The sequence below is a fragment of the Cetorhinus maximus genome, chromosome 19 (genome assembly GCF_964194155.1).
Source record: "Cetorhinus maximus chromosome 19, sCetMax3.hap1.1, whole genome shotgun sequence".
In the NCBI taxonomy this organism is placed as follows: Eukaryota; Metazoa; Chordata; class Chondrichthyes; order Lamniformes; family Cetorhinidae; genus Cetorhinus; species Cetorhinus maximus.
Window position 1 is genome coordinate 82,094,933 of NC_135897.1, and position 23,570 is coordinate 82,118,502.

Genomic DNA, 23,570 nt, shown 5'->3' on the forward strand with positions numbered 1-23,570 from the left:
CCCTCTATAGCAAGAACATCCTTTCTCAGATAAGGAGACCAAAACTGCACACAATATTCCAAGTGTGGCCTCACCAAGGCCCTGTATAATTGCAGCAAGAGATCCCTGTTCCTGTACTCGAATCCTCTCGCTATGAAGGCCAACATACCATTTGCCTTCTTTACCGCCCGCTGCACCTGCATGCTTACCTTCAGTGACTGGTGTATAAGGACACCCAGGTCTCATTGCACATTCTCCTCTCTCAATTTATAGCCATTCAGATAATAATCTGCCTTCCTGTTTTTGCTACCAAAGTAGATAACCTCACATTTATCCACATTATATTGCATTTGCCCATTCACTCAGCTTGTCCAAATCAACCTCCTCACAGCTCACCCTCCCACCCAGCTTTGCGTCATCTGCAAATTTGAAGATATTACATTTAGCTCCCTCATCTAAATCATTAATATATATTGTGAATAGCTGGGGTCCCAGCACCGATCCCTGTGGTACCCCACTGGTCACTGCCTGCCATTCGGAAAAAGACCCGTTTATTCCTAATCTTTGTTTCCTGTCTGTCAACCAGTTTTCTGTCCATCTCAATACACTACCCCCAATCCCATGTGCTTTAATTTTACATGCTAATCTCTTATGTGGGACTTTGTCGAAAGCCTTCTGAAAGTCCAAATAAACCAGATCCACTGGCTCCCTCTCATCAACTCTACTAGTTACATTCTCGAAAAATTCCAGTAGATTTGTCAAGCGTGATTCCCTTTCATAAACCCGTGCTGACTCTGTCTGATTCTGCCACTGTTTTCCAAGTGCTCAGCTATTAAATCTTTTATAATAGACTCTAGAATTTTCCCCACAACCGACGTCAGATTGACTGGTCTATAATTCCCTGTTTTCTCTCCTCTACAGTATTGTTACTAATTTGATTTTCCCAATCTATGTGCAGATTAAAGTCACCCATAATTACAGATGTTCCTTTATTGCACGCGTCTCTAATTTCCTGTTTAATGCCATTCCCAACATCACCACTACAGTTTGGGGGGTCTATATACAACCCCCACTAACGTTTTTTTTCCTCTTAGTGTTTCTCAGCTCTACCCATACAGATTCCATATCATCGGAGCTAATATCTTTCCTCACTATTGCATTAATTTCCTCTTTAACCAGCAATGCAACTCCACCGCCTTTTCCTTTTTGTCTGTCCTTCCTAAATACTGAATACCCCTGGATGTTCAGTTCCCATTCCTGGTCACCTCCTGCAGCCATGTCTCCGTAATCCCGACTATATCATATCTGTTTACATCTATTTGCGCGGTTAATTCATCCACTTTATAGCGAATGCTCCTTGCATTAAGACACAAAGCCTTAAGGCTTGTCTTTTTAACATTGTTTGTCCCATTCCTACTATTTTTCACCTGAGGCCCTGTTTGATTCTTGCCCTTGATTTCTCTGCCTATCACTTTTCTTATTCTCCATTCTGTCTTTTGTTCTTGTCCTTGATTTCACTATCACTTTTCTTATTCCGCTTTCTGTCTTTTGTTCTTGTCCTTGATTTCCCCCTCTTCTGACTCCTTGCATAGGTTCCCACCACCCTGCCATTTTAGTTTAAATCCTCCCCAACCACTCTAGCAAATATTCCCCCTAGGACATCAGTGCAGGTCCTGCCCAGGCGTAACCTGTTCAGTTTGTACTGGTCCCACCTCCCCCAAAGCCAGTCCCAATGTCCCAGGAATCTGAAATCCTCCCCCTCACACCATCTTCTCAGCCACGTATTCATCCGATATATCCTGCTATTTCTACTCTGACTAGCACGTGGCACTGGTAATCATCCTGAGATCACTATCTTTTGAGGTCCTACTTTTCAACTTACTCCCTAACTCCCTATATTCTGCTTTTAGGACCTCATCCCTTTTTTAACTTATGTCATTTGTACCAATGTGTACCATGACCACAGGCTGCTCATCGTCCTCCTTCAGAATGTCCTGTAGCTGCTCTGAGACATCCTTGACCCTAGCACCAGGGAGGCAACGTACCATCCTGGAGTCTCATTTGCAGCCACAGAAATGCCTATCTATTCCCCTTACAATTGAATCCCCTATAACTTTATTGCATTCCCACACTTTTTACTCCTCCCCCGTGCAGCAGAGCCAACCGTGGTGCAACAAATTTGGCTGTTGCTGCTTTCCCCTGAGAGGCCATTCCCCCCCAACAGTATCCAAAGCGGTTTATCTGTTTTGCAGGGGAATTGTCACAGGAGATTCCTGCACTGCTTGTCTAGTCCCCTTGCTCTGCCTGGTGGTCACCCATTCCCTTCCTGCCTGAGGGCTCTTAGCCTGTGGTGTGACCACCTCTCTATATGTGCTATCCACGATACTATCCACGGATGCTCCACAGTGTCCCCAGCCGCCGCTCGCTCCGTAACCCGGGCTTCCAGGAGCTGCAGCTGGAGACCCTTCCCGCACACGCGCTGGCCTCGGGCACTGAAAATGTTCCCAGCTTCCCACACAAAGCAGGAGGAGCACACCATGGCTTTGAGCTCTCCTGCCATGACTTACCCCTTTAAATTAAATTAAGCCTTTTGGAAGATACTTAATATCAATTACTCTAGGGCCCTTCTTCCCTGCTCCTCATTGTTACAGAATATGGCCCTTACAAACGATGGACCACAAAATAAGACCTTAAAAACTATAAGCGATAAAAGTAGTAAGTACTTGCCCGACTATACTCACAGGATCACCTTGTTCCCTCCTCACTGAGCTCCCTCAGTCACCTCTGCTCTCCCAGCTCCCCCTCAACTCCTGGCTCCTCTCGCGCTCCTTTTCAACTCCTGGCTCCTCTCGCACTTCTCCAACTTGAGAGAAGAGCATTGATTAGTGCTACTTGTAACTGGACTCTCTTCGCGGACGGCCCACCCCAACCAGATTGGGACATTGCAGGGCTCTAGTGTCTCCTCACCCCACTGCTGCCGAACACACACAAAGATGCTAGGCTTGCCCCGTCCCCACACTTGGCCAAATGCTGCCTACATCACGTTCGGCACGACACATGGCAAGGAGAATCAAGTACGTGATGTGTAGAGGAGAGCAGATTGATCGGTGCCACGCCACTTTGAAGCTCCCCTCCCAGTATGTCATCACCCTGACTTTGACATGTCCTGGAGTTCCAGCTCTGCGCCTAGGTGCAGCTCCTCCAAAACAGTAATGTGGGTCTCAGTGTACCACGTGCTGCGGGGGCAGAACCCATCTCTTCACCACCCTCTCAGGCTGACCTCGGCATGGGCAATATCTACTGGCCCACCCAGTGAAGGACACATGCTGTCAATGATTCAGTGCAATCACTACACTCAGACTTGGTGGGGGGACCAGGGGGGGAAGCCTGCCTGCTAGGCTAAGTGACTGATGCCAACATGGTATTCATCCTTCCTGAGCACAACAGGTCGTTGAAACGCTTGCAACACTGGATCCAGGTGCGTTGCACCACATCGCGGGAGCTCACCACCTCCGCCACCTCCTCCCAGGCACGTTTGGTCATGTGGGGGGAGGGACCTCCTCCTCCTGTCCTGGGGTACGAGGACCTCCTGCCGTGCTGCCACCTTCTCGGAGGGCAGCAGGGCAATCATCCAAAAAACGAAGGGCACAGTGCCCCCCTGCCCTACCCCCCTGCCTGGCCTGCTCACCAGCAGCAGCTCTGGGAATCCTCCCACTGGCCGTGATTCACAGCCTTTGAAAGGCTGCAGCAGCTTTTTAAAACAGGCCGCCCGGGTCGCCATTGGACCCGACAGTCACTGCAGTCCCACCGCCACCCGCCCACTCCGACTGTCATCGGGAGCCGTGATTCACGCTGGGCGGGTCTTAATTGGCCCGCCCGCATAAAGTGGTGGCGCGGACCCAATCGCGGGCGGCGATCGGGTCCGCCCCCTGCCAGAAAATTCTGCCCATAATTGATCAATTGGCCCTTCAGCTCGGTTGAGTCTTGTAGCCACCTTCAATTATTTATAGTCCGTTCTTCAAACACTATTTTAACCAGTCTGCTCTCGCTCTCACTCCCTCTAGGTCCACTTTACCAAATTCTCAATGGTCATTTAATAAAAATCCTTATGAGTTGAGTAGGACACTCCAGTGTAGTCTTGTAAATGGGTTTTCTCCATTTATGGCATGTAAGCAATTATATTGTCGCCTTGTGCACATTTAAGTGCATGGCCATAACCCCAGGTGAGCCTGAAAATCTTGTCTGACAAAATATAAATTGCAGCAATATCCAAACGTAAATGACAGTGGTCTAAGTAATTCAGTTGGTTCGAACTCCCCTGGAGTCTAGTTTAGAATCCAGCATGGAGTAATGGAATGCAGTGATCCCTGTGTGCAAGGAAAGTGAACAAAGTGGTTTGGGTAGACTTGAGCCAGCACTAACTTCTGCCTCGTTTGGCACTTTTATTCAGGTGCTATATTGGTGGAGAAGCTGCGAGCTGAACTGATTTGGGAAAAGCTCCATGAATCGTCGCATTATTAGAACAGGATAGTAGGTTACATTCAGGAGATGCAACTCTTAGTTTATACTTGTACTGAGATACTGGATGCCAAAAAAGTAAAACAAAAAAAATCCTCAGCGCCAACATCTGCTAATTTGAACCCAAGGAAGGACTAACTTAAATAAAACCAAAAAGCGCAGGAAAATCTCAACACGTCTGGTAGCATCTGTGGAGGGAGAGAGAAACAGAGTTATCATTTCGAGTCCAATATGACTTTGGAACTGGGACTAGCTTGCTCATTGTCAAGAGACTTGGATATTTGAACCCAAGGAAGGACTAACTTAAATAAAACCAAAAATGCAGGAAAATCTCAACACGTCTGGTAGCATCTGTGGAGGGAGGGAGAGAGAAACGGAGTTATCGTTTTGAGTCCAATATGACTTGGGAACTGGGACTAGCTTGCTCATTGTCAAGAGACTTGATGCTTTAAATTAAGTAACATTTTGAGACTAACACTAACAATTATTCACATTAGTTCAAAATGAATCAGTTATCCACACACTTGACAAGTTATGATTGAACCATTATGATTGGAAAACACTTGTTTTTGAATGCTCCAGTAAATTTTGAAAAGAGACAATAACCCAGCAGCTTGTATTTCTCAATCTCCAATTAACACAAACTACATTTTTGTGCATTGCAGTGGAACAAGATATTATGCAAAAGGCCACAATGCATTTCTAATATAAACCAGCGCAGAAAAGCATCTTCGTACATTTGCAGTTTTTGGCCATTCAAAATATTGTATGAAATAGTTGCACCGGTAGGTGAAGAACATTGGGATGGATTAGTAACGCAATAATCCAATAGACCATGAGTTCAAATCCTATCATGGCAGTTTGAATTTTTTTTTCAAAAAAAAAAAGAACTGTAAGTAAAAAAAGCTGGTAAAAGTGACCATGAAGCTGGATTATCAAAACTCAGGTTTGTTCTGAGGTGTCTATAACTTTTGTACTTTAAACTGAATTTGCTCTTTAAGGTGACCAACAGCAGCCAGACATTTATACAGCAGTTGTAATCAAATAGCCCAAGTCACTATTGTGCTTTGTTTTAAACGTTCATGGAACTTCGTTGTTTGTTACTTGTGATGCAACACATGCTGTTTTTTTTAAACTGCATCAACTCATAATGTAAATAAAGTCTTGTTCGTCCACTTCCGCCTTCTTTGATTTTTTTTTCCCGTATCTTGATGGACATTATTCCAGTTGTGATGCTTAACTCTCAACTTGGTAGAGCTTTCAGGGATAGACTAATTCTGTTTCTGCAAGGGGTCTAACCTAGGCATTACTGAGCATCCCAAGTAGCATTAGAATTGATACTGTACAAAATGTATGGCCTTTAATTGGAACCAAGTGGCATTGTGAGCAGAGCCCAGGTGTGCAATTCTATTGTGACCCAGCTGGAGAATAAATCAACATTGAACAAGGTACTTCAAATGGACACAGGAGAATCTACAATCCCACCAGGCTGCATAAAACATTTCATTGGACATTGACAATGGAGAAATAAATATACAAAGTGATCTGGAATGGATGAGGCTTATCGAAATGAGAGAGCAATGAAGTAGCTAAAATAAGGGGATTTTGGTGTGAATCTACATCCCCCCAAAACTGGGCTTGTTTCTCTCCATGCCCCTCTTGTAGGATGCTGATGGGAAGATTTTTGACCTATCCTGTGTCTTGCATTCAAAATCAGGATTTTTTATTTTAAATTTAAGGCCAGTCGTGATTTCATCGCTAAAGCGGTATTCAAAATATTGGAACACCCAAAATTAAATTTTGATAACACAAGAATTTTCAATAGCAGAGAAGGCCTCATGGCCCAGGGCATCTGTCATACTGTTTCTCTGAATCAAATATTATCTTCCTTTCCTTAACAAATTGTCCAATGTTTCTCCTCTTAACATGTTTCTCATTTCTTTATGGCTATAGTGAGATTTCTATAATAGGATTTCAAAACTGCAGATTGCACCCTTAAAAGTGGCCTAGTTAGCGCCTTATAAACATATCATCTTTTTGCTCTTAAACGCTATTATTTATAAAAGCCACTTGTTTTTATTTATCTACCTCCCAGGTGCACTTTCAAGGGTTTCTGCATTTAAAATCCTTGGAATCTGTTCATCCACATTTTTCAATATCTTTCCATTGACAGTATGATCCCACTCCTTTTGGTGGGATTTAATGCCCTACCTTGAAGCGAGTTTGATGGTGGGGGGACATTTAATCAGGGAAGGAGGATGGCAGATGGGGACCCCACTGCCTTCCCAGCTCTACCCTGATGAAGTCCATGGTAGGAAGGCCCGTGGACAGCCCCTGCTGCAAATTGAGGCCCTTAGGCCTCATCCCACTGCTGTCGGTATTCAAACCAGGGTAGGGCAGGAAAGTTGCCGTGCGGGAAGCCCGAAAAGCAAGCCCTTTTGTGGTTGCTTGAGGGCGCCCAAGTAGGTGGGGAGAGACCCCTGTTCAAAAGCACTTGGTGCCTGGTCTAGGGACTGTGCAGTGGAAAGTGGAAAGGTAGCTGAGAGCTACTGTTGCTTTTTATTTCAGGTGATTATCTTCCGCGACCACCCACCAACCCCAACCGCACCCCTTCCCCTCCCCACCCCCCCAAAATCCTGCAGTACCCATCCTGCCATCTCTCGCCTGTGGCCTTTGTCCCTTGGCGATTGTGGGCCTCAGGTGCATTTGTGGCAGCAGCCACTACCTCCACGTTGGCGCTACCAAACAATAAAGAGCTGCAAGCCTCTGGCCAGCGGCTTTTGTTGGCTGGGATTTTGCGCCCCTCCCCGGGTCCTTGATCCTGGGAAAGGCCTGCTGCTGCCCAATTAATTGCCTGAGAGGTACTTTATTTTGAAAGCCTCCTCAAAAGGAGGTGATGTGGGGCTCTTGCTGGGTCTTCTGTTTGTGCGCGAGACCCCTGTCACCTCCATTAAATACAGCCCCTTACTTCTCCTCCTCTGTCTCCCCATTGTGTTATGAAAAACAGAAAATGCTGGAAATACTCTGCAGGGCAGGCTGCATCTGTGGAGAGAAAAACCAGGCCCAGTCTTTTTAACTCTCTGCAAGTGGGTGTTGTTTCGAATGGGTCAAAATCGGGTGCAACATTTCAGGTTGATGAGCCGACAGAAGGTGAAACACGAACTCTCTCGTTTCTCTCCCCACAGATGCTGCTGACCTGTTGAGTATTTATGGAATTTTCTCCTCTTATTTCAGATTTCCAGCAGCTGCAGTATTTTGGTTTTGTCCCACTGCTTTGTTTTCCTAAACGTCTTTAAACGGTCCCCGCATTGCCAAACTTTTGTGTTATTAGCAAATTTTGATATTGTGCCATTTATGCCCAAGTCCAATCATCTATCCGTCTATAGGTATATAGGGAACTGATCCCTGGGCTACAACCCATCAAATTCTTCTCCAAAATAGGCAACATTTTGACCCTTTGTTTTCTATCAATGCTGCCATACTCCCTCATCCACCATACACCTAATCTATTATAAACTTCTTACATCTAAGATAGGTGTTTGATAACTTCTTCAAAACAGAACTGTTAAATTTGTCAAAGCTGGCTTGATACTTGACTATTTTGAACACCTTTTTAATTGGCCACAAATTTTGATGTTGAGCTTGGATACCATGTTGTCCATAACTTGTGGTTAGGTTAACTTACCAGTCGTTGCCCAGTTTACTCTTCTCCATCCTCCTGAAACTGAGCTGCTGCATTTGTTACCCTCCAGTTCCATGACACCATTTACTAATCTAAAGAGGATTAACAGCTATGGGAATGGCCTCTTCACCCTGTGAAATCCATTAACAGCCGAGGATGCACATTGAGGGCCAGTGCCTTATCCATCTGGTGTAGCGCTAAACTCTTTTCAGAGCAGTATCACTTTCGACAGTTACTTCACATTTTCCTGTAATGCATCTACATTCTCGCCTCCACCACCTTTGTCAAACCTGAAAGAAGAGCCTAAACTGATTCAGGGAAGATGGCTGGATGTATATTAATAAGAGATTACTGCTGGGGAGAAGCCTTACAGAGTGTCAAAGACATTCCTGGGATCTGCAACTCTAATTATGAGAGGTTATTTTTGGAGCTGAACTTGTGCACATTAATGATTCGATATGAAACTGCTGAGTATTTATATGTAAGCAAGGTTAACTTGGTGTTACTGCAGAACAAAAATAGGGACTATTGATAAGCTGAATGCTTTTGAGATGTGAACATAGAGGCGGATGTTCTGCATATCCTACACAGACAGAAAAACGAATGAGGAAGTGCTAGCGAAAAGAGGAAATGAGTGTATAACATCAAAGAAAAAGGTACAATATTTAGAAAGGTACAATAATTGGAGCAGACAGTAGAGAGAGGTAGTTATTGGAGAGGAAGATCAATGGAAAATGTAGGAGAGGGAAGCAGAGGAGAAAATAAATAATGGATTGGATACAGCTGACCTATGCAGCATAGGTAAGGGCAGCACAAGACAGAGCTGGAAATCCATAGCCGTCAATCTTCTGGGAAGAAGATGACACAAACAAACAAATGACAAGAGAAACAGTTAGCTGACCTCATGCAGAAGTAATTTTTTGTGAAAAGCAGCTGGGCAGTACTTAATTGAAGAAATCCTGGGGTGTGAAATTGGGCTCCGTAGTGTTTGTTTTTTTCCAGAGCCCTTAGAGTTCCAAAATGGCAACAGTAGTGCACACAAACACTTGTGGTGCCAAGCATGCTGGATGACCTCTTGGAGTCAGCACACATGTGTAGCGAACAGCTGCCAGAAGTATGCAGAGTAGGCAGATGTTGACCTCCATCAACACGCAATGCTGATTTGACAGTATAGCTGTCATTCTGCAGCTCTATGATCCAGCCAACACCTCTTTAACACTTGCTCTGCTGTGTGAGTTTAAGCTGTGCTTTCCATGGTGAGTGTACAGGGAGTGATTTGTGGCAGATGCTGAAGTACTTTATTGCAGAAACTTTGAAACCTGCACATCCAATTCTTCGCAGGGCAATAAGTAGGTCTTTCCATGGGAATAGAACAGGACACGCAGAATGAGCAGCGGTCATGCAGAGCTGCTAGAAAAGGGAGGAGGGTGCTATGTAGACAGGCTGTCAGCAGGAGACCATATCTCCTACCTGAACTTTAACACAGAACAATGTGAGAGATAGCTGGGCTTTGCTAAGGAGGTCCTCCGCTGAAACCTGCCAGCTGCTACAGCCACAATGACAGCCTCAAAGCAGGCCAAGGATTGCATTGCCAGTGACTGTGAAAGTGACCATAGCAATTAACCTTTACATGTCTGGTTCCTTCCCGGTCAATGCTCATATTACTAGCAACAGCTGATAGATTGCCACCCACAGTTGCATAAAGGAGGTCGCTGAGGACACAAAGATAACCTTTCTAGAGAGAAGCAGACGCAGTCAGCACGAGGGTTTGCTCAGATTACAGACTCCCTCGTGCAGCCATTGACTTAACCCCCATTGCTTTGCTGGGCACCACATGACAATTCTGCCATGTACCAGAATTGAAAGGGATTTCACAATAGGTGCACGGCCATAGGCAGGGCATCATGCAGAGCACTGCCCTGTATCCTGGCAGCCTTCCTTCTGTGGCAATTCACTGTGCCAGCTGTATTTCAGCGACCACAGCAAACCAAAAGGTGGCTACTGGATGACGAGGGCTCATAACACCGGGTTTGTGACCCTCAAACAAGTGCGCAGCATGCAGACAGAGTCATGCTGCCACAAGGAACATGACAGAGAAGGCCAGTGGTGAGCTGAAGCAACCATTTTGCTGCCTGGATCAGTCTGGAGGAGCCCTGCAGTACTTGCGGCTGGGTGGGCCTGCAGGCTCATGGTGGTGTGTAGCACAACCTTGCCAGTCCTGGCCACCAGCATTCAGGCAAGGAGGAGGTTGCGGTGGAAGGGACGTGACTACCTGAATGGCCCCTTTCTGCTCTGGCTGCACATGAAAAACTAACTTGAGTGCAATACATCAACAGCAATCTCAATCCCCCACTCCCCAGCAGTCCCACAATCCTTCCCTCTGTCACTGAGCGACACATCGTCCTCATGGCTGCGATGAAAAAGTAAAAGCCAACATAAAATGCAAGTTCCAAACCGGATTTATGAATGAAATGATGCCAGATTGCACACAAACATAAAATAATCACATTTGTGCATTCCCTTTGTTCTGTTGCCTGTCCTGGTGTTCCTGTGCAGTGCTACCACAGTGGCCTCGGACACGACTGGAGGAAGGCTGGTGGCTTTCAGTGGTGGAGACTGCAGATGGCCTTGAAGGACAACTTTGAGCATCTCTGGCCGTTGGAGGCCCTGTTTCAGCCCACCCCATCTCAGCCTGGGCAGCAACATTCTGGGCTGCCTGGCTGACAGATGGGGACTGGTGGCGTGAGAGTGATGGGAGAATGAAGGCTGTCATCCAGGGATAGGGCAGCAGGTTCATACTGCATGCACCCTGGGAGTGGCACCTCAGCAGGTACTGGTAATTTGTTGGAGGAAAGATTGCTGGACTACTGTGGTACCCTGGAAGCCCCTTTGAACACTGGTATCCACAGCGATGATAACAGCCATCTTAACTGGCATGATAGCAAGCTGATCTTGCGTAAGTTCAGTCTGAGTTCCCAGTTCAGCACTCAAGACTTTTGCTGGAAGCAACTTGTGCTGCAGTAGAAGCTGGGACATTGGCCATCAGACGCTGCGTCATTGTTGGTCACTACTGGAAAGGATGGGCTCCAAATCTTGCTTAAAGCCCTCTGCCAAGTTGGTGCTGTACTCTTCCATGCCCCTTAGCATTGAACGCATTAATTCATGGGATTTTTTGCCCAACCCCAATTACCCTTGAGAAGGTAGTAATGAGCCATTTGCTAGAACTGCTGCAGTCCATGTGTTGTAGATACATCCACTGTGCTGTTAGGAAGAGAGTTCCAGGATTTTGACCCAGCAACAGTGAAGGAGCAGCGATATAGTTCCAAGTCAGGATGGTGTATCACTTGGAGGGAAACTTGCAGGCGGTGGTGTTGAAGGAGGCTTGGTGAGTTGCTGCAGTGCATCTTGTACATGGTACATGCTGCCACTGGGCTTCCTCTCCATCCCCTGGGGCCCTCCTCCCCCTAAAGTATTGAATTACTTTTAACTTCCTCTGAGGGCGTCACTATTTTGAGGCTCCCTTGGACCTGCCTCAACAGAGCCCATCTCTCTCGGGTAATTGGCTGGCAAAATCAGGAGCCCTCCTTCTGTTCTGTGCCGCAGGACATACCCTGGAATAGTGCTAGAGGAGTCAGAGACATTGGCTGTAACTCTGATCTGGTGACTGTGATTATGTCAGGCTGTTGCCTATAGTCTGTGGGACAGCTCTCCCAGTTATGGCACAATGCAGATGTTTGTGAGGGGGACTTTGCAAGGTGGATGGGGCAGGGTGTGCCATTGTCATTTCCCATGCCTAGGTCAATGCCAGGTGACTGTTCAGTTTTATTTGTATTGTAACTTGAGTGATTTGCTGGGCCATTTCATAGTATAAGAGTTAACCACATTGCTGTGGGCCTGGAGTCATATATAGGCCAGACCAGCAGATTTCCTTTTTGAAGGACATTAGACAACCAAATGGGTTTTTACAACAAATTGGCAGTTTTATAATAATCATTAATGATACTAGATTTTTTATTCCAAACTATTAATTAATTTTAAACAAAGCTGCCATGCTGGGATTCGAACCCATTTCTCCCAAACATCAGTCTGGACCTCTGGATTACTAGTGCACAATATTGCCACTCTGCTACTGTTCCTATGTGCCAATTCCCTCTTAGTACGTAGGTACATTAAAAAACTTACAGAATAAGCAGCTCCTGTAAACCAGGGATTTGATCTCATAATCTAAGCTGTTATACTGGTGCTGTATTGTGAAGTGTCTTAGTCTACAGGAAATATTAAGCCCAAGGTTCCCTCTTCCTGTTCCCAGACCAATCTGCCATTGAGTTTATGCCTCTAGATATTAGTCTGGGCCTCTGGATTACTACTGCACAGTATTACCATTATGCTACCATTCCCACATGCAGACCAGCATTAAGCAATGCAATCTAGCTTTAAGTCATCGTTTTTAGGCTCACTGTTGATGTGTGCAGCTAATCATCAGTATGTTTAGCGCTGGCTGCATGCAGATATCTCGGGCTGGATTTTATGTTGCCCCCATAAAATCCAATGGGTGGTCTTCAGCCGCCAACCCACCCACCCCTAACCTGAAATTTTATGGCAGGCGGGAGAGGCACCGAGTGGCCTACCTGCCCTTGAACCTACTCAGGAATTAATGGCCGCTTAAGAGCCTCATCCGCTGCCAGTATTTTACCCGCGCAGTCATCTGGGAAGCCCAGCAGCTTCAGCTGTGGGGTACTGTGATGATGGGCAAGGGGGCGGAACCTCCTTTGTGGGCTCTCTGGACCCATCAGAGGCACCACCCGCTCAAGGTCATTCCCTCCCTTTAACCCTCTCCACGGCCTCTTGAACCCGTTCCCTCGCCCACTTTGCAGAGACCCCTGACCTTACACTTACCTGGGCTCCTCTGTATGGTGGGACTGCCTGTAATCCCAGAAATGACCAGTGCTCCCAGCTGGCGCGGCTGGGACTACAGAGCTGTCCTCTAAGACAGGCCTTGTTCCTGAGAAAGGGATGGAATTCTCGCCTTAAAGCAGCGGCAGGATCCCCTCCAATCTTTTAGCCTTGAGGGCAAGGTCCACAGCGCCCTGTAAAATGCAGCTCCATGTAAATGAGCAGGCAGCCAGAAGTTATTGTGCTGCTTGTATTGTGCTATATCAAACGAGCACAGAGTAATTACACATTGTGATCCCCACCCACTGTTTTCGAGGTCTGTCCCATTTAGGCCCCCCAGCCCCCTTGTGTAGCACTTTAAATTACTTTACCCTTCAAATTAGTATCTTAACCAAAAGGCAGTGCCTGTGACAATGCAGCACTCCCTCAGTGTTGCACTAAAGAGTCAGTGCTCAAATGGAGTGTAGTGTTCATTGTGTTGGCCCAAAAATACCACACAGTATTCAACAATGAAGTTTTAAAAATCAAATTGTTTAAAGAACAGTCTGGCTCTCCTGTCATTGAGAGCCACTTGTCCTCAGTGCAGCGGAACTGTTCAGAGTTGGTTAGTTTTGGGTGTATATAATAGATCTTTGCTTTGTTATTTTTGGGCCTGGAGACATTGTAGGAGGTTTCTACCCAAGGACATTTTCCACAATGGAACAAACTGTTACATCGTAAAGCATAAAGCTTGATGCACCAACCATGTTATTTTCTTCTTATGTTAATTCCAAAGTAAGCTGATGTAAGTGATTGGTATAATCCAGTAAAAGCAACAACAGTTTATCCAAATCAGATTATGACTCTGGTCCCATGCAGTCATTGGTAGTTTGACATAGGATTCTGTCAGCACATCGCCAACTCGAGAACCTCAAATGTGAATTTCCAGCAGGACTTCTTAATCAACCTGTACCAATACATGGAAACTCCATATCATAACTAGAAAGGCCACATGCTGAAATCGAGTTGCCATTTCATAGTGACAATTGATTTCACACTGGAGAAATCACACATTCATTATGGAGGATAATCTGTTAAAGAGCATAAATTAATGCAGTAACCTTTAAATCCGCAAAAAAAGTGCAATTTACGCAGTTATGGCCATTTTTTTCTCTGGATTACTGAAAGCGCAAGTGATTCTTAAACTCTTGAGAACAGATATTTATTTAGCCCTTCATTAGATTGTTTGGAATATATGTCCTTGGAGCAAAGGGCTTGGGTTATGGTCAACTGAAAATGTTGCCTTCAATTTGACACCACATTAGAGTTGAATGCTAGACAAATTGCCTCTGTAAATTCCATGTACATCTCAAATGAAAAATGTGTGTTTATTCTTTTTAAACCTACCCCTATTTCTCTAGAGAGCTGCTGGGAAGAACCTTTGATGAGGTTATTTTAGTGGATGTGCTGGACAGCAAGGATTCAGCTCACTTGGCCTTGATCAAGAGACCTGAGCTTGGCGTGACATTTACGAAGCTACACTGCTGGGCTCTCACACGCTATTCCAAATGTATATTCATGGATGCAGACACATTGGTAAGTGACAGTCTTCAGACATTGGGGTAGATGACTTTAAGACTGGCAAAATACCACCAATGCTAACCAAAAGCAGCCTAAGCAATCAAATATAGTTTGTACAGTATATAGGCATTGCTCCTTGCTGCTCATGTTGCATCATGTGACTAAGCTGTAGTAATCCCTAATATAGCTCTGGGTGGATTTGCTTTTTCATGTTAACTTCTGACAAGCTGAGTCCAGGAATCAAATTATCACCAGCCCTGAAATTTAAGATCAGTTGGAATAGTAGTTATACAGTAATAGTTTCATTAACAATATAATGGAATTATGAAGCTAAGGTCCTTTTTGACCTCAGTTTCTTTTTGGATTTTACAAATAAAAAACCTTCGAAGGCCCTATGATGTAATTTATTCCAATGGATGGAGAGGGCTTGTACTCCCTAAGCTGCACGTGGGCGCAGATGTGAAGTAACTCGGAAGATAGTGCGCAGTCCAGTCGAATGGTTCTGTTTTAAGATACCATGCGTGTACAGCAGTGCAAAACAAAATGTAAAGGTGCCATGCGTTGAAATGAACAGAGTGCACAAAACGAAAGAAATAATTACCGGGGAGTTTGCTTTGATTTCCCCATTTTGAAAAACTAAACTAAAAATCCATGAGAAAGCAAAGAAGAAGTTAGAATTGGATTTAAAAATACAGAAATGAAAAGTGCCAAATACAAATGCCAGCCTCCGTGTCAACAGGGAATTTGGGGAGCCTGATGGTGAGCCACGAACCCAGCAAGGCCAGGGTTTATAGATATAGATCGACAGGGCCTCATTTCAATAATTTCTGGCTGTCTCCCACCCATCAGCTGGCCAGACTGACTGACTGCCTGGCTGGTGGGCCAGCGTATTAAGTAGCAGCTGGAGGCTGCAGCTGGGGACACGTGAGGATGTTCCCTAGTAGTCAGTCGTGAGGCGGGGAGCAAGCGGGATGGGGATGAGGCAGAAGCTCCAGCCTGTCACGGGCTGATGGTGGTAGGGAAAGGGAAGCGGTGGAAATGGATGAGGATGCCAAAGTTCCAGGCCACGATTAAGGAAGGGAAAAAGTAGGGGCTGTAATCAGGTGATGCCTTCCAAGGAGTTCTAAAAGGAGGTGATCTACATTACTTACCTTGGGCTGTTTGCACCTCCCACCTTGGATCTGCTGCCATCAAACAACGGCACGGGTTCAGTTAAGTTTGCCATCGGGCCACAACTGTCGACTGTCAATTAGGCCCTGAGCCTGCCCTTTGCACAAGCCTTGTCAAATGCCTGATTGTTAAAATTTAAATGGTTCGAAATGGGGTCAGGTCACTCTATCATATTTCTTTCTCTCTCTTTTAAAACCCTCATCTTTCCCAACTGTCCAGGGAGGCATTAAAATCGAGGCCACTGCATCAGATGAGGGGAGTACCACAGGAGTCACTACATGTCCCATTGTTGTTTCTTATCCTCAGAACTGGCCTGCTTGCAGAAGCCAGTTATCAGATTTTTAAGTTTGCAGAAGACACCAAAATAGAGAGTATAGGAGAGGGAGAGAGATATGGCAGCAGGGTTTTGATCTATTATGCAACAGAACTAAGAAATGTCAATTTTTTTTATTCATTCATGGGATGTGGGCTTCACTGGCTGGGCCAGCATTTATTGCCCATTCCTAATTGCCCTTGAGAAGGTGGTGGTGAGCTGAACCATTGCAGGCCATGTGGTATAGGTACACCCACAGTTGGGGAGGGAGTTCCAGGATTTTGACCAAGCGACAGTGAAGGAACGGCGATATATTTCCAAGTCAGGATGGTGAGTGACTTGGAGGGGAACTTCCATGTGGTGTTCCCGTGTGTCTGCTGCCCTTGTCCTTCTAGATGGTAGAGGTTGTGGGTTTGGAAGGTGCTGTCGTAGGAGCCATGGTGAATTCCTGCAGTGCATCCTATAGATGGTACACACTGCTGTTAATGTGATTCCATGAGGATGACTATGTCACACTGTTGCTTGATTAGTCTGTGAGGCAGCTCTCCCAATTTTGGCACTTTCCCCCTGATGTTAGTAAGGAGGACTTTGCAGGGTCGACAGGGCAGAGAATGCCGTTGTCGTTTCCGGTGCCTAGGTCGATGCCGGGTGGTCTGTCCAGTTTCATTCCTTTTTGGTGACTTTGTAGCGGCTTGCTAGGCCATTTCAGAGGGCATTTAAGAGTCAAGCTGTGTGCCTGGAGCCACATGTAGGCCAGACCAGGTAAGGATGACAGATTTCCTTCCCTAAAGGGCTTTAGTGTTAACAATCGACAATGATTTCATGGTCATAGACTTTTAATTCTAGATTTTTATTGAATTCAAAATCTGCCATGGCAGGATTTGAACCAAGGTCCCCAGAACATTTCCTGGATTGACTGATCCAGCGACAATAGCACTATGCCATCATCTCCCAAATTTAATTAATGTTAATAATTCTACAAATTGAGGCACAAGGAAGAGCTTAGGATTAGTGCAGACTTTAGACTGTCAAAGTGAGCTGGGAGTGACAGTAGACTCAGCACTGTTAACGCCAAGACAAAATTTGGCAGCAAACTATTAAATATGCCGTTAGAACATGTTTTTTGTGTTAGTATGTCTAATATGCCTGGAGACTTTAACTTACATTATCTTAAACAGGAAGGATTGCCTAACATGTTTTGGATGAAATTCTATTTGAATCTGATCCCAGAAGCTAAGGCTTTCTGGAGTTCTTCACTTTTTCCCTCATAGTCAAGGCCATCACCTGTTTGCGAAGCTGTGTGGTGGAAACACAATGGGGTGATTTTTAACCTCCAAGAAGAGGTGGGTTGGTGATAGGCTTCTGGTGAGGTGTTAACTTTATTTAAATCTCATAGCCAATACCCCAACTCCCCCCTCCACTCCCAATCCTCCCAAATTCTGGGGGAAGTCACCTTTCCCAGGAGAAGGATTGGCCATTTAAATGTTTTAATAAGGCTACATGCCTTCATTTCAACAGTGCTTCTAATTTTAACCACAGTCAGCTGTGTTTCCTTAGCCTCAAAGAAACCTGACAGATGAAAGCTGCTGAGAAGGGATGAATCCATATGCTAAGTGCCTTTATGGCACTGCTTGTGGGCCAGGAGGAGCAGAGGTTTACTCAGTAAACCCCCCCTTCCTCACCCTATCCCCAAGGCAATCTGTCTGCTCCAACTCCCCCTTGATACTTCCCCCTCTCCCTCGCATACATTCCCACCCCCTCACTAGGTACACCAGCTCTCAGCCCAGCTTGATGGCAGCTTTGTGTTATAGGCTTTTCTGCCAAAGAAAGAGCCAGCCTGTCAGTCAAAATAAAATTTAAATTTAAACCCATACTTCCGCATTTTCCAACCTCAAACAGCTCCCTGGCTCCTTCCCACGCCTCTGAATTAATACCCAGGCAACACCTTGCTCTTCAGCCTAGCATCCTATGAGTGGAGCAGAAGGGGTGTCGTATTCTAGGTGGCTAATTAGGTTTTAGTGTTCCAGTCTCAAGCTCCTTTGAGAAACCAGTGAAGAGTAATGTGGTAACATATCTAAATATAGTCTTGGGAATAAATACTCTTGGACAATGCCACTGTATGGCCTGACCCCAGAGTACTTCAATATTTCCCTCCATCATCCCACATTCTAGCTAGCTTGCTTGTATTGCTATGAAATGCATTGAAAGATTGGATCAAAGAAAACAAGAGAAATAATTGCTTGAGCATTCTGCAACTGCTCTGATTCATCCAGTGGAGAAGGGAAAAGGTTATATCTACTCAAAGGGTTAGCTTCAGTAGTCACATGTGTTTGATTTGGTGCCAAAGGTATGAGTAACGCTGGTGTAGAGCTCCATTTACTGCTGCTATAATTGGGGTGGGAAGATTTGTTTTGTGTCAGTTTGCCAAGAAAGTCACCTCCGATTGAACTAGTTTTCATTGCATTAAATGTCTTCCAACAGCCCCATTAGCCAGCACAGTGGAATTCCATGTACCCATTCATGTGTCTACAGTAACCCTAAAATTGCTTATTCTTTTGTGTCTGCAGACATGGCCAGTTTGTCTACAGCCACATTTCAGAGGTCCTCTTCAAAGTGACTGACTGCTGTATCATTAACTACTTAAAGAAAGAACTTGTATTTACATAGTGCCTTTCACGACCTCTAAACAATGCCAATGCACTTTACAGCCAATTGAAGTGCTTTTGGAATGTAATTTATGTTGTAAGGTCGCCTCCACAAGCAGCAATGGGATGGTGTAGCCTAACAATTTCGATCTAAGAAGGTGTGACTGGCTGAATACTGTACTTTAAGCATGTACAGCCTTAAAAAAAGGTGAGTCTGAGATGTCAGTCAGTATGTGAGTTGCACAGTTTGCAGTTCATTTTGCTGTCAGTGTACATTAACTCACTCAAGCTCACATACCTTTAGTAGAATGAAAGGAAAGTGCTAAACAGTTTATAATACTGCTGTTCTCAACTGACTTTAGACAACGTACAAATACGTGGAATAATACAGCAGAGAAGGAGGCCATTCGGCCCATCACGCCTGTGCCAGCTCTTTTGAAACAACCATCCAATTTAGTCTCTCTCCCCTGCTCTGACCCCATAGCTCTACAATATTTTCCCGTCAAATATTTTCACTGATGCTTTTTTTTTTAATAGCTTGTGAGTATTTCCTGTAACCAGTGCTTCTGATATCTCGAACAGGTATTATGTAACATCGATGAACTCTTTGAAAGGGAAGAACTATCTGCAGCACCGGACCCTGGTTGGCCGGATTGTTTCAATACGGGAGTGTTTGTTTACCGCCCTTCCATCGAAACCTACAACCAACTTTTACAGTTTTCTACAGAAAAGGGCAGCTTTGACGGTATGTTTCATTATCAGAAAGAAAGCCTTGTGCGTGGTCTCTGCCCCCTGGTGTGAAAAGTGCAGCCACGTTCTTTGCACAGACAGATCTCATTGGCCAGCACTCTGCATGCTTTTTTAAGTCAGACTGTGCATCAGTACAAATTGTGCGTTCAATTCAAGTCCGAAGTCACCCAAGTTGCATTGAATTAAGCAATATGACACAATCTCAAGCAAAAATACAATCGTTTTTTTTTAAAAATCGTTATTGTGAGATGGGCGTCGCTGGCAAGGCCAGTGTCTGTTGCCCATCCCTAGTTTCCCTCAAGCAGGTAGTGTTGAGCTGCCGCCTTGAACTGCTGCTGTCAATGTGGTGAAGGCATTGCCAATGTGCCACTGGGGTTGATGGGGGTGGGGTGGAGTTGGTTGGGGGTGATGGAGTCACAGGAGTTTGACTCAGCGACCATAATGGAATGATGATATACATTTCAAGTCATGATGGGAACTTGGAGATGATGGGGTTCCCATGCACCTGCTACTTGATCTTCCAGAGGGTAAAGGTTATGGGCTTGGGACCGCTTTAACATTGAACTAGGTGTGGTATAACTGCAATTGCTACGCAGCAAAACCTTGGTAATATTTACAACTTAAATAGCTCTCAGGCTGCCCAATGGTGTTGAATTTAAGCTGTACTTCATTTCCAATCACTTTTGATGGCTGAGAGCCAACCATTCCGCAGGTCCTTTACTGGAAAAAATGTAAGCATCTTTTGGATCCCAGGGAGCAGAGCTCTTGATGTCTGTTGAAAACACACCTGCAAAGTTCTGATTTTATCCCAGCCTGAAAATGGTGTAAGGTTGGTAGTATAACTCTGCTCTGCATCTCTCATCCAGGCATTCACCAGTTGATAGTTTAACTGTCCCGATCCTAATTAGAAAGATGATAATAATTTTCACTTAATTGAACATTTGGACTTGTCAAGTGTTAAACATTTGAGACGACCCATTGCGTTAGAAAGACAAGCTTGTTGCAAATGTGAACTTGACCTATTGGTAAAACACACAATAGCAGTGGTACTTGCTCCAAGGTCTATTAATAACGTTTTCTGATAGTCTCACAGGCACAATTGGTTTCATGATGGAAATGCTGGAGGCACCTGAGTAAACTCTATGGACTAACTATAAATAAAGTAGTGAATAAAGCAGTGTGTGTCCGGGGCTTATCATACTCCAGCCATAACTATATAAAGAAAGTTTATTAAACCCCTTCAGATTATAATGAACTCCCTTCTCCAAATAAGGAAATGTGCAATTGGCAATACAATGTGGTCAAAAATATAACAATTCGGCAAGTGATCTAATGTGAAAAGTTTAAGGAACATAAAATCTATTTCACTGAATGTGAATATGGTGGATGTAATTACTATCTTTCTCCTTTCTACCTCTTTTTCGCTCCTGTTGTCTGTCTCTCTCTCTATCTCGCACACACTCTTTCTCTCTCCCCCCTCCCCCTCCTGGAAATTGCAAACGTCCCAGATGTTGTGGAGATGCCAGTTATACTGGGTCTCTGCCTCTTTGCCACATTACCCCGGGATTTCCAGGGACTCCTAAAGTAGGCCGTCCTGGAATTTCAACTACAACTACCTGATATTCAACTCAAGGATGGAAAGGCACTCATTTTCAGAGGCATCTGGAGAAACTGTCATTAAACCTTGCACTTGAGTACCTCAAATAAGAGCATCCAAAAAGGTCAAGCGGTAAGAGAAGAGAGCCTATAAAAGGCATGGACTACCGTTCTCGACTAATCTCCCTGCTTCCCTTCAAGTCTGAAACCTCCTGGCTGTGGCTAATTAGAAAGGCCTAAAAAATTCCTGGAGTTGCAGGCCTCTTGTGTATCCCATCCCTGTTTCCCGGTGCAAGTTCCTTCCAGGAGATGTGCCTGTGTGAGCTGGGACTGAATCATGGCAATGAACCAGCCCACCAAACTTAGAGAGCCTAAGGCCTAGACAGGTACTGGGGCAAAGCAGTGGAGGAGCATCAAGGCTCAAATTTCAGGTAAGATGTGTATTTTTCCATGAAAAGGAATCCGAAGATAATTCCTCATGAGTTTTCCAATTCTTCACCATCATCATTTCCTCAGTGCTTCTCGAAGTGTCTCGAACGAAATAAAAACAGTAAATGTTGGAAATACTCAGCCGGCCAGGCAGCATCTATGGAGAGTGAAACAGGGTTAACGTTAACTCTTTCTATCTCCACAGATGCTGCCAGACCTGCTGAGTATTTTCTGTATTTATTTCAGGTTTCCAACATCTACAGTATTTTGCTCTTGGTCTCAGATGAAAGTTCCTTTAAGACCCAGCTTTCATAGAATATTGTTCCTGACACTGAATTACACCTCAATAGTTCTTGCCTCCCTCTAAACCAGTAACAGTAGAGGCGACGGCGAGTCTGTTATATTTGCCATTGTTCTGTCCGTTGTCTAGCAGAGATGTCTTTAAATAGACAGAAGTACATAGCAATGATTCAAGTGGTTTTCTAGGCTGTGTGATAGAAGAGCTACTATTTTTAATTAAAGAAAATAATTTAAATTGGATATTTTAATGGGCGGACTTGTTAGCACCACCAATGACAATGCTTAACCTGACAGTAGGAGATGTTATCTGTTCAGAGTACATTTGTTCCACGTTACAGCGTGAGAGTTGTTCTCGGGCATTGACACCCAAACTCTCAAGTATTTTAAACTCAACTACGGAAAAATACATATTTATAATAAAAGCGTAGGAAACAAAATGGGATAGCCCTTGAAAAGAAGTACGGGGTTGGTGATGCAGGATTAACCTGTGGACGTTCCTTCAAATCCAGGCAGCCTGCAGGCTTGGTGTTGTCCGCTCATTTAAATGATGGCTGCCTGCAGCCCAGTGCTAAACGCACTGCTGAGTGCTTCATTCCTCAGCGTGGGGCCCAGGTTTGTGCATAGCTAGCAGCACTTAAAGCTAACCTGTACTACTTCAAGCCAAATTGGATCTCTTATAGATGAAGTGGTTGGGGAAGAGTGTCTGTCCTTCAAGAAGAGTGACTATGATGTAACATGGCAGAGAATGTGCTCTGAAGTTCTCTGATGCAGCACTGGAGGCCTCAGTGTGGGAGGGGGGCAGGAGGTGAGTTGTCTTCCATCCACAGCAGACCAGGAAACCCTTCCAATTTTATGAAGACAGTGGGAGCGGGCAGCCATCACTGTCAGTCCAAGCAGTGTAGCCCTGCGGACCTGGATGTAGTGCAGGAAGAAGTTTAATGACCTCACACGAGTGGTCAAGATCAGTGAATGCATAGTCAAATGTCACATCCTTACAGATAAACCAGCAACCTCACACAATGCTCCATTCAACACTCCACCTTCACTCATCTACCAACAATCTCTATCAACCATGACTCAGACCTCACATTCATAGCTTCTGCTTACTTGTCATACACAGAGCATGGCTGCAAGCCTCGCACTCACATCTCACAGCTCGCAAACACTGCCAGCTATTCAACCATGACAGCCACATCATGAAAGCACATTGCACCACACACACCTCTCTCTTGGAGGAAAAAGTGGCACATAACTCATGGTAGCAGGAGCCTACTGGCTGCATGTTCTCATCCCATTGGAGGAGAGAGTGCACATCAACATTGGAATGGCCAGGACTGAGGCCGTGACCAGCAGCGGCACTGAAACCGTTGAAGGTGACCCAGTACATTCCTACCTAATCATTCTTCTCACATCTCACTTCCTCCTCATTGTTCCTCAATTCGCAAATTGTTTACAAATGCACCTCTTGCATTCCTCCCCTTAACATAAGCAGGTGGTATAGTGGTAATATCACTGGACTCATAATCCAGAAGGCCTGGCTGATGCTCTGGGTACATGCATTCAAATCCCACCAAAGCAACTGGTGGAATTTGAATTCAATTAATAAATCTGGAATATTAGAAAAAGCTATCCTCAGTAATGGTGACCATGACAGCTGTCATCAGTTATCATAAGAGCCCATCTGGTTCACTAATACCCTTGAGGGGAGGAAATCTGCCACCCCTTACCCAGTCTG

General features: G+C 45.0%; 1 protein-coding gene across 1 annotated transcript in view; it reads left to right on the forward strand.

Annotated features, from left to right (window-relative positions):
* The window catches only part of LOC144693967 (glycogenin-1-like), a 78,649-nt gene that overhangs the window by 22,026 nt on the left and 33,053 nt on the right, over nt 1–23,570 (forward strand). The window contains exons 3-4 of the mRNA XM_078564247.1: nt 14,473–14,647; nt 19,343–19,505. Coding sequence (XP_078420373.1) covers nt 14,473–14,647; nt 19,343–19,505 — 338 coding nt within the window. The remainder of the gene's footprint in view (nt 1–14,472; nt 14,648–19,342; nt 19,506–23,570) is intronic.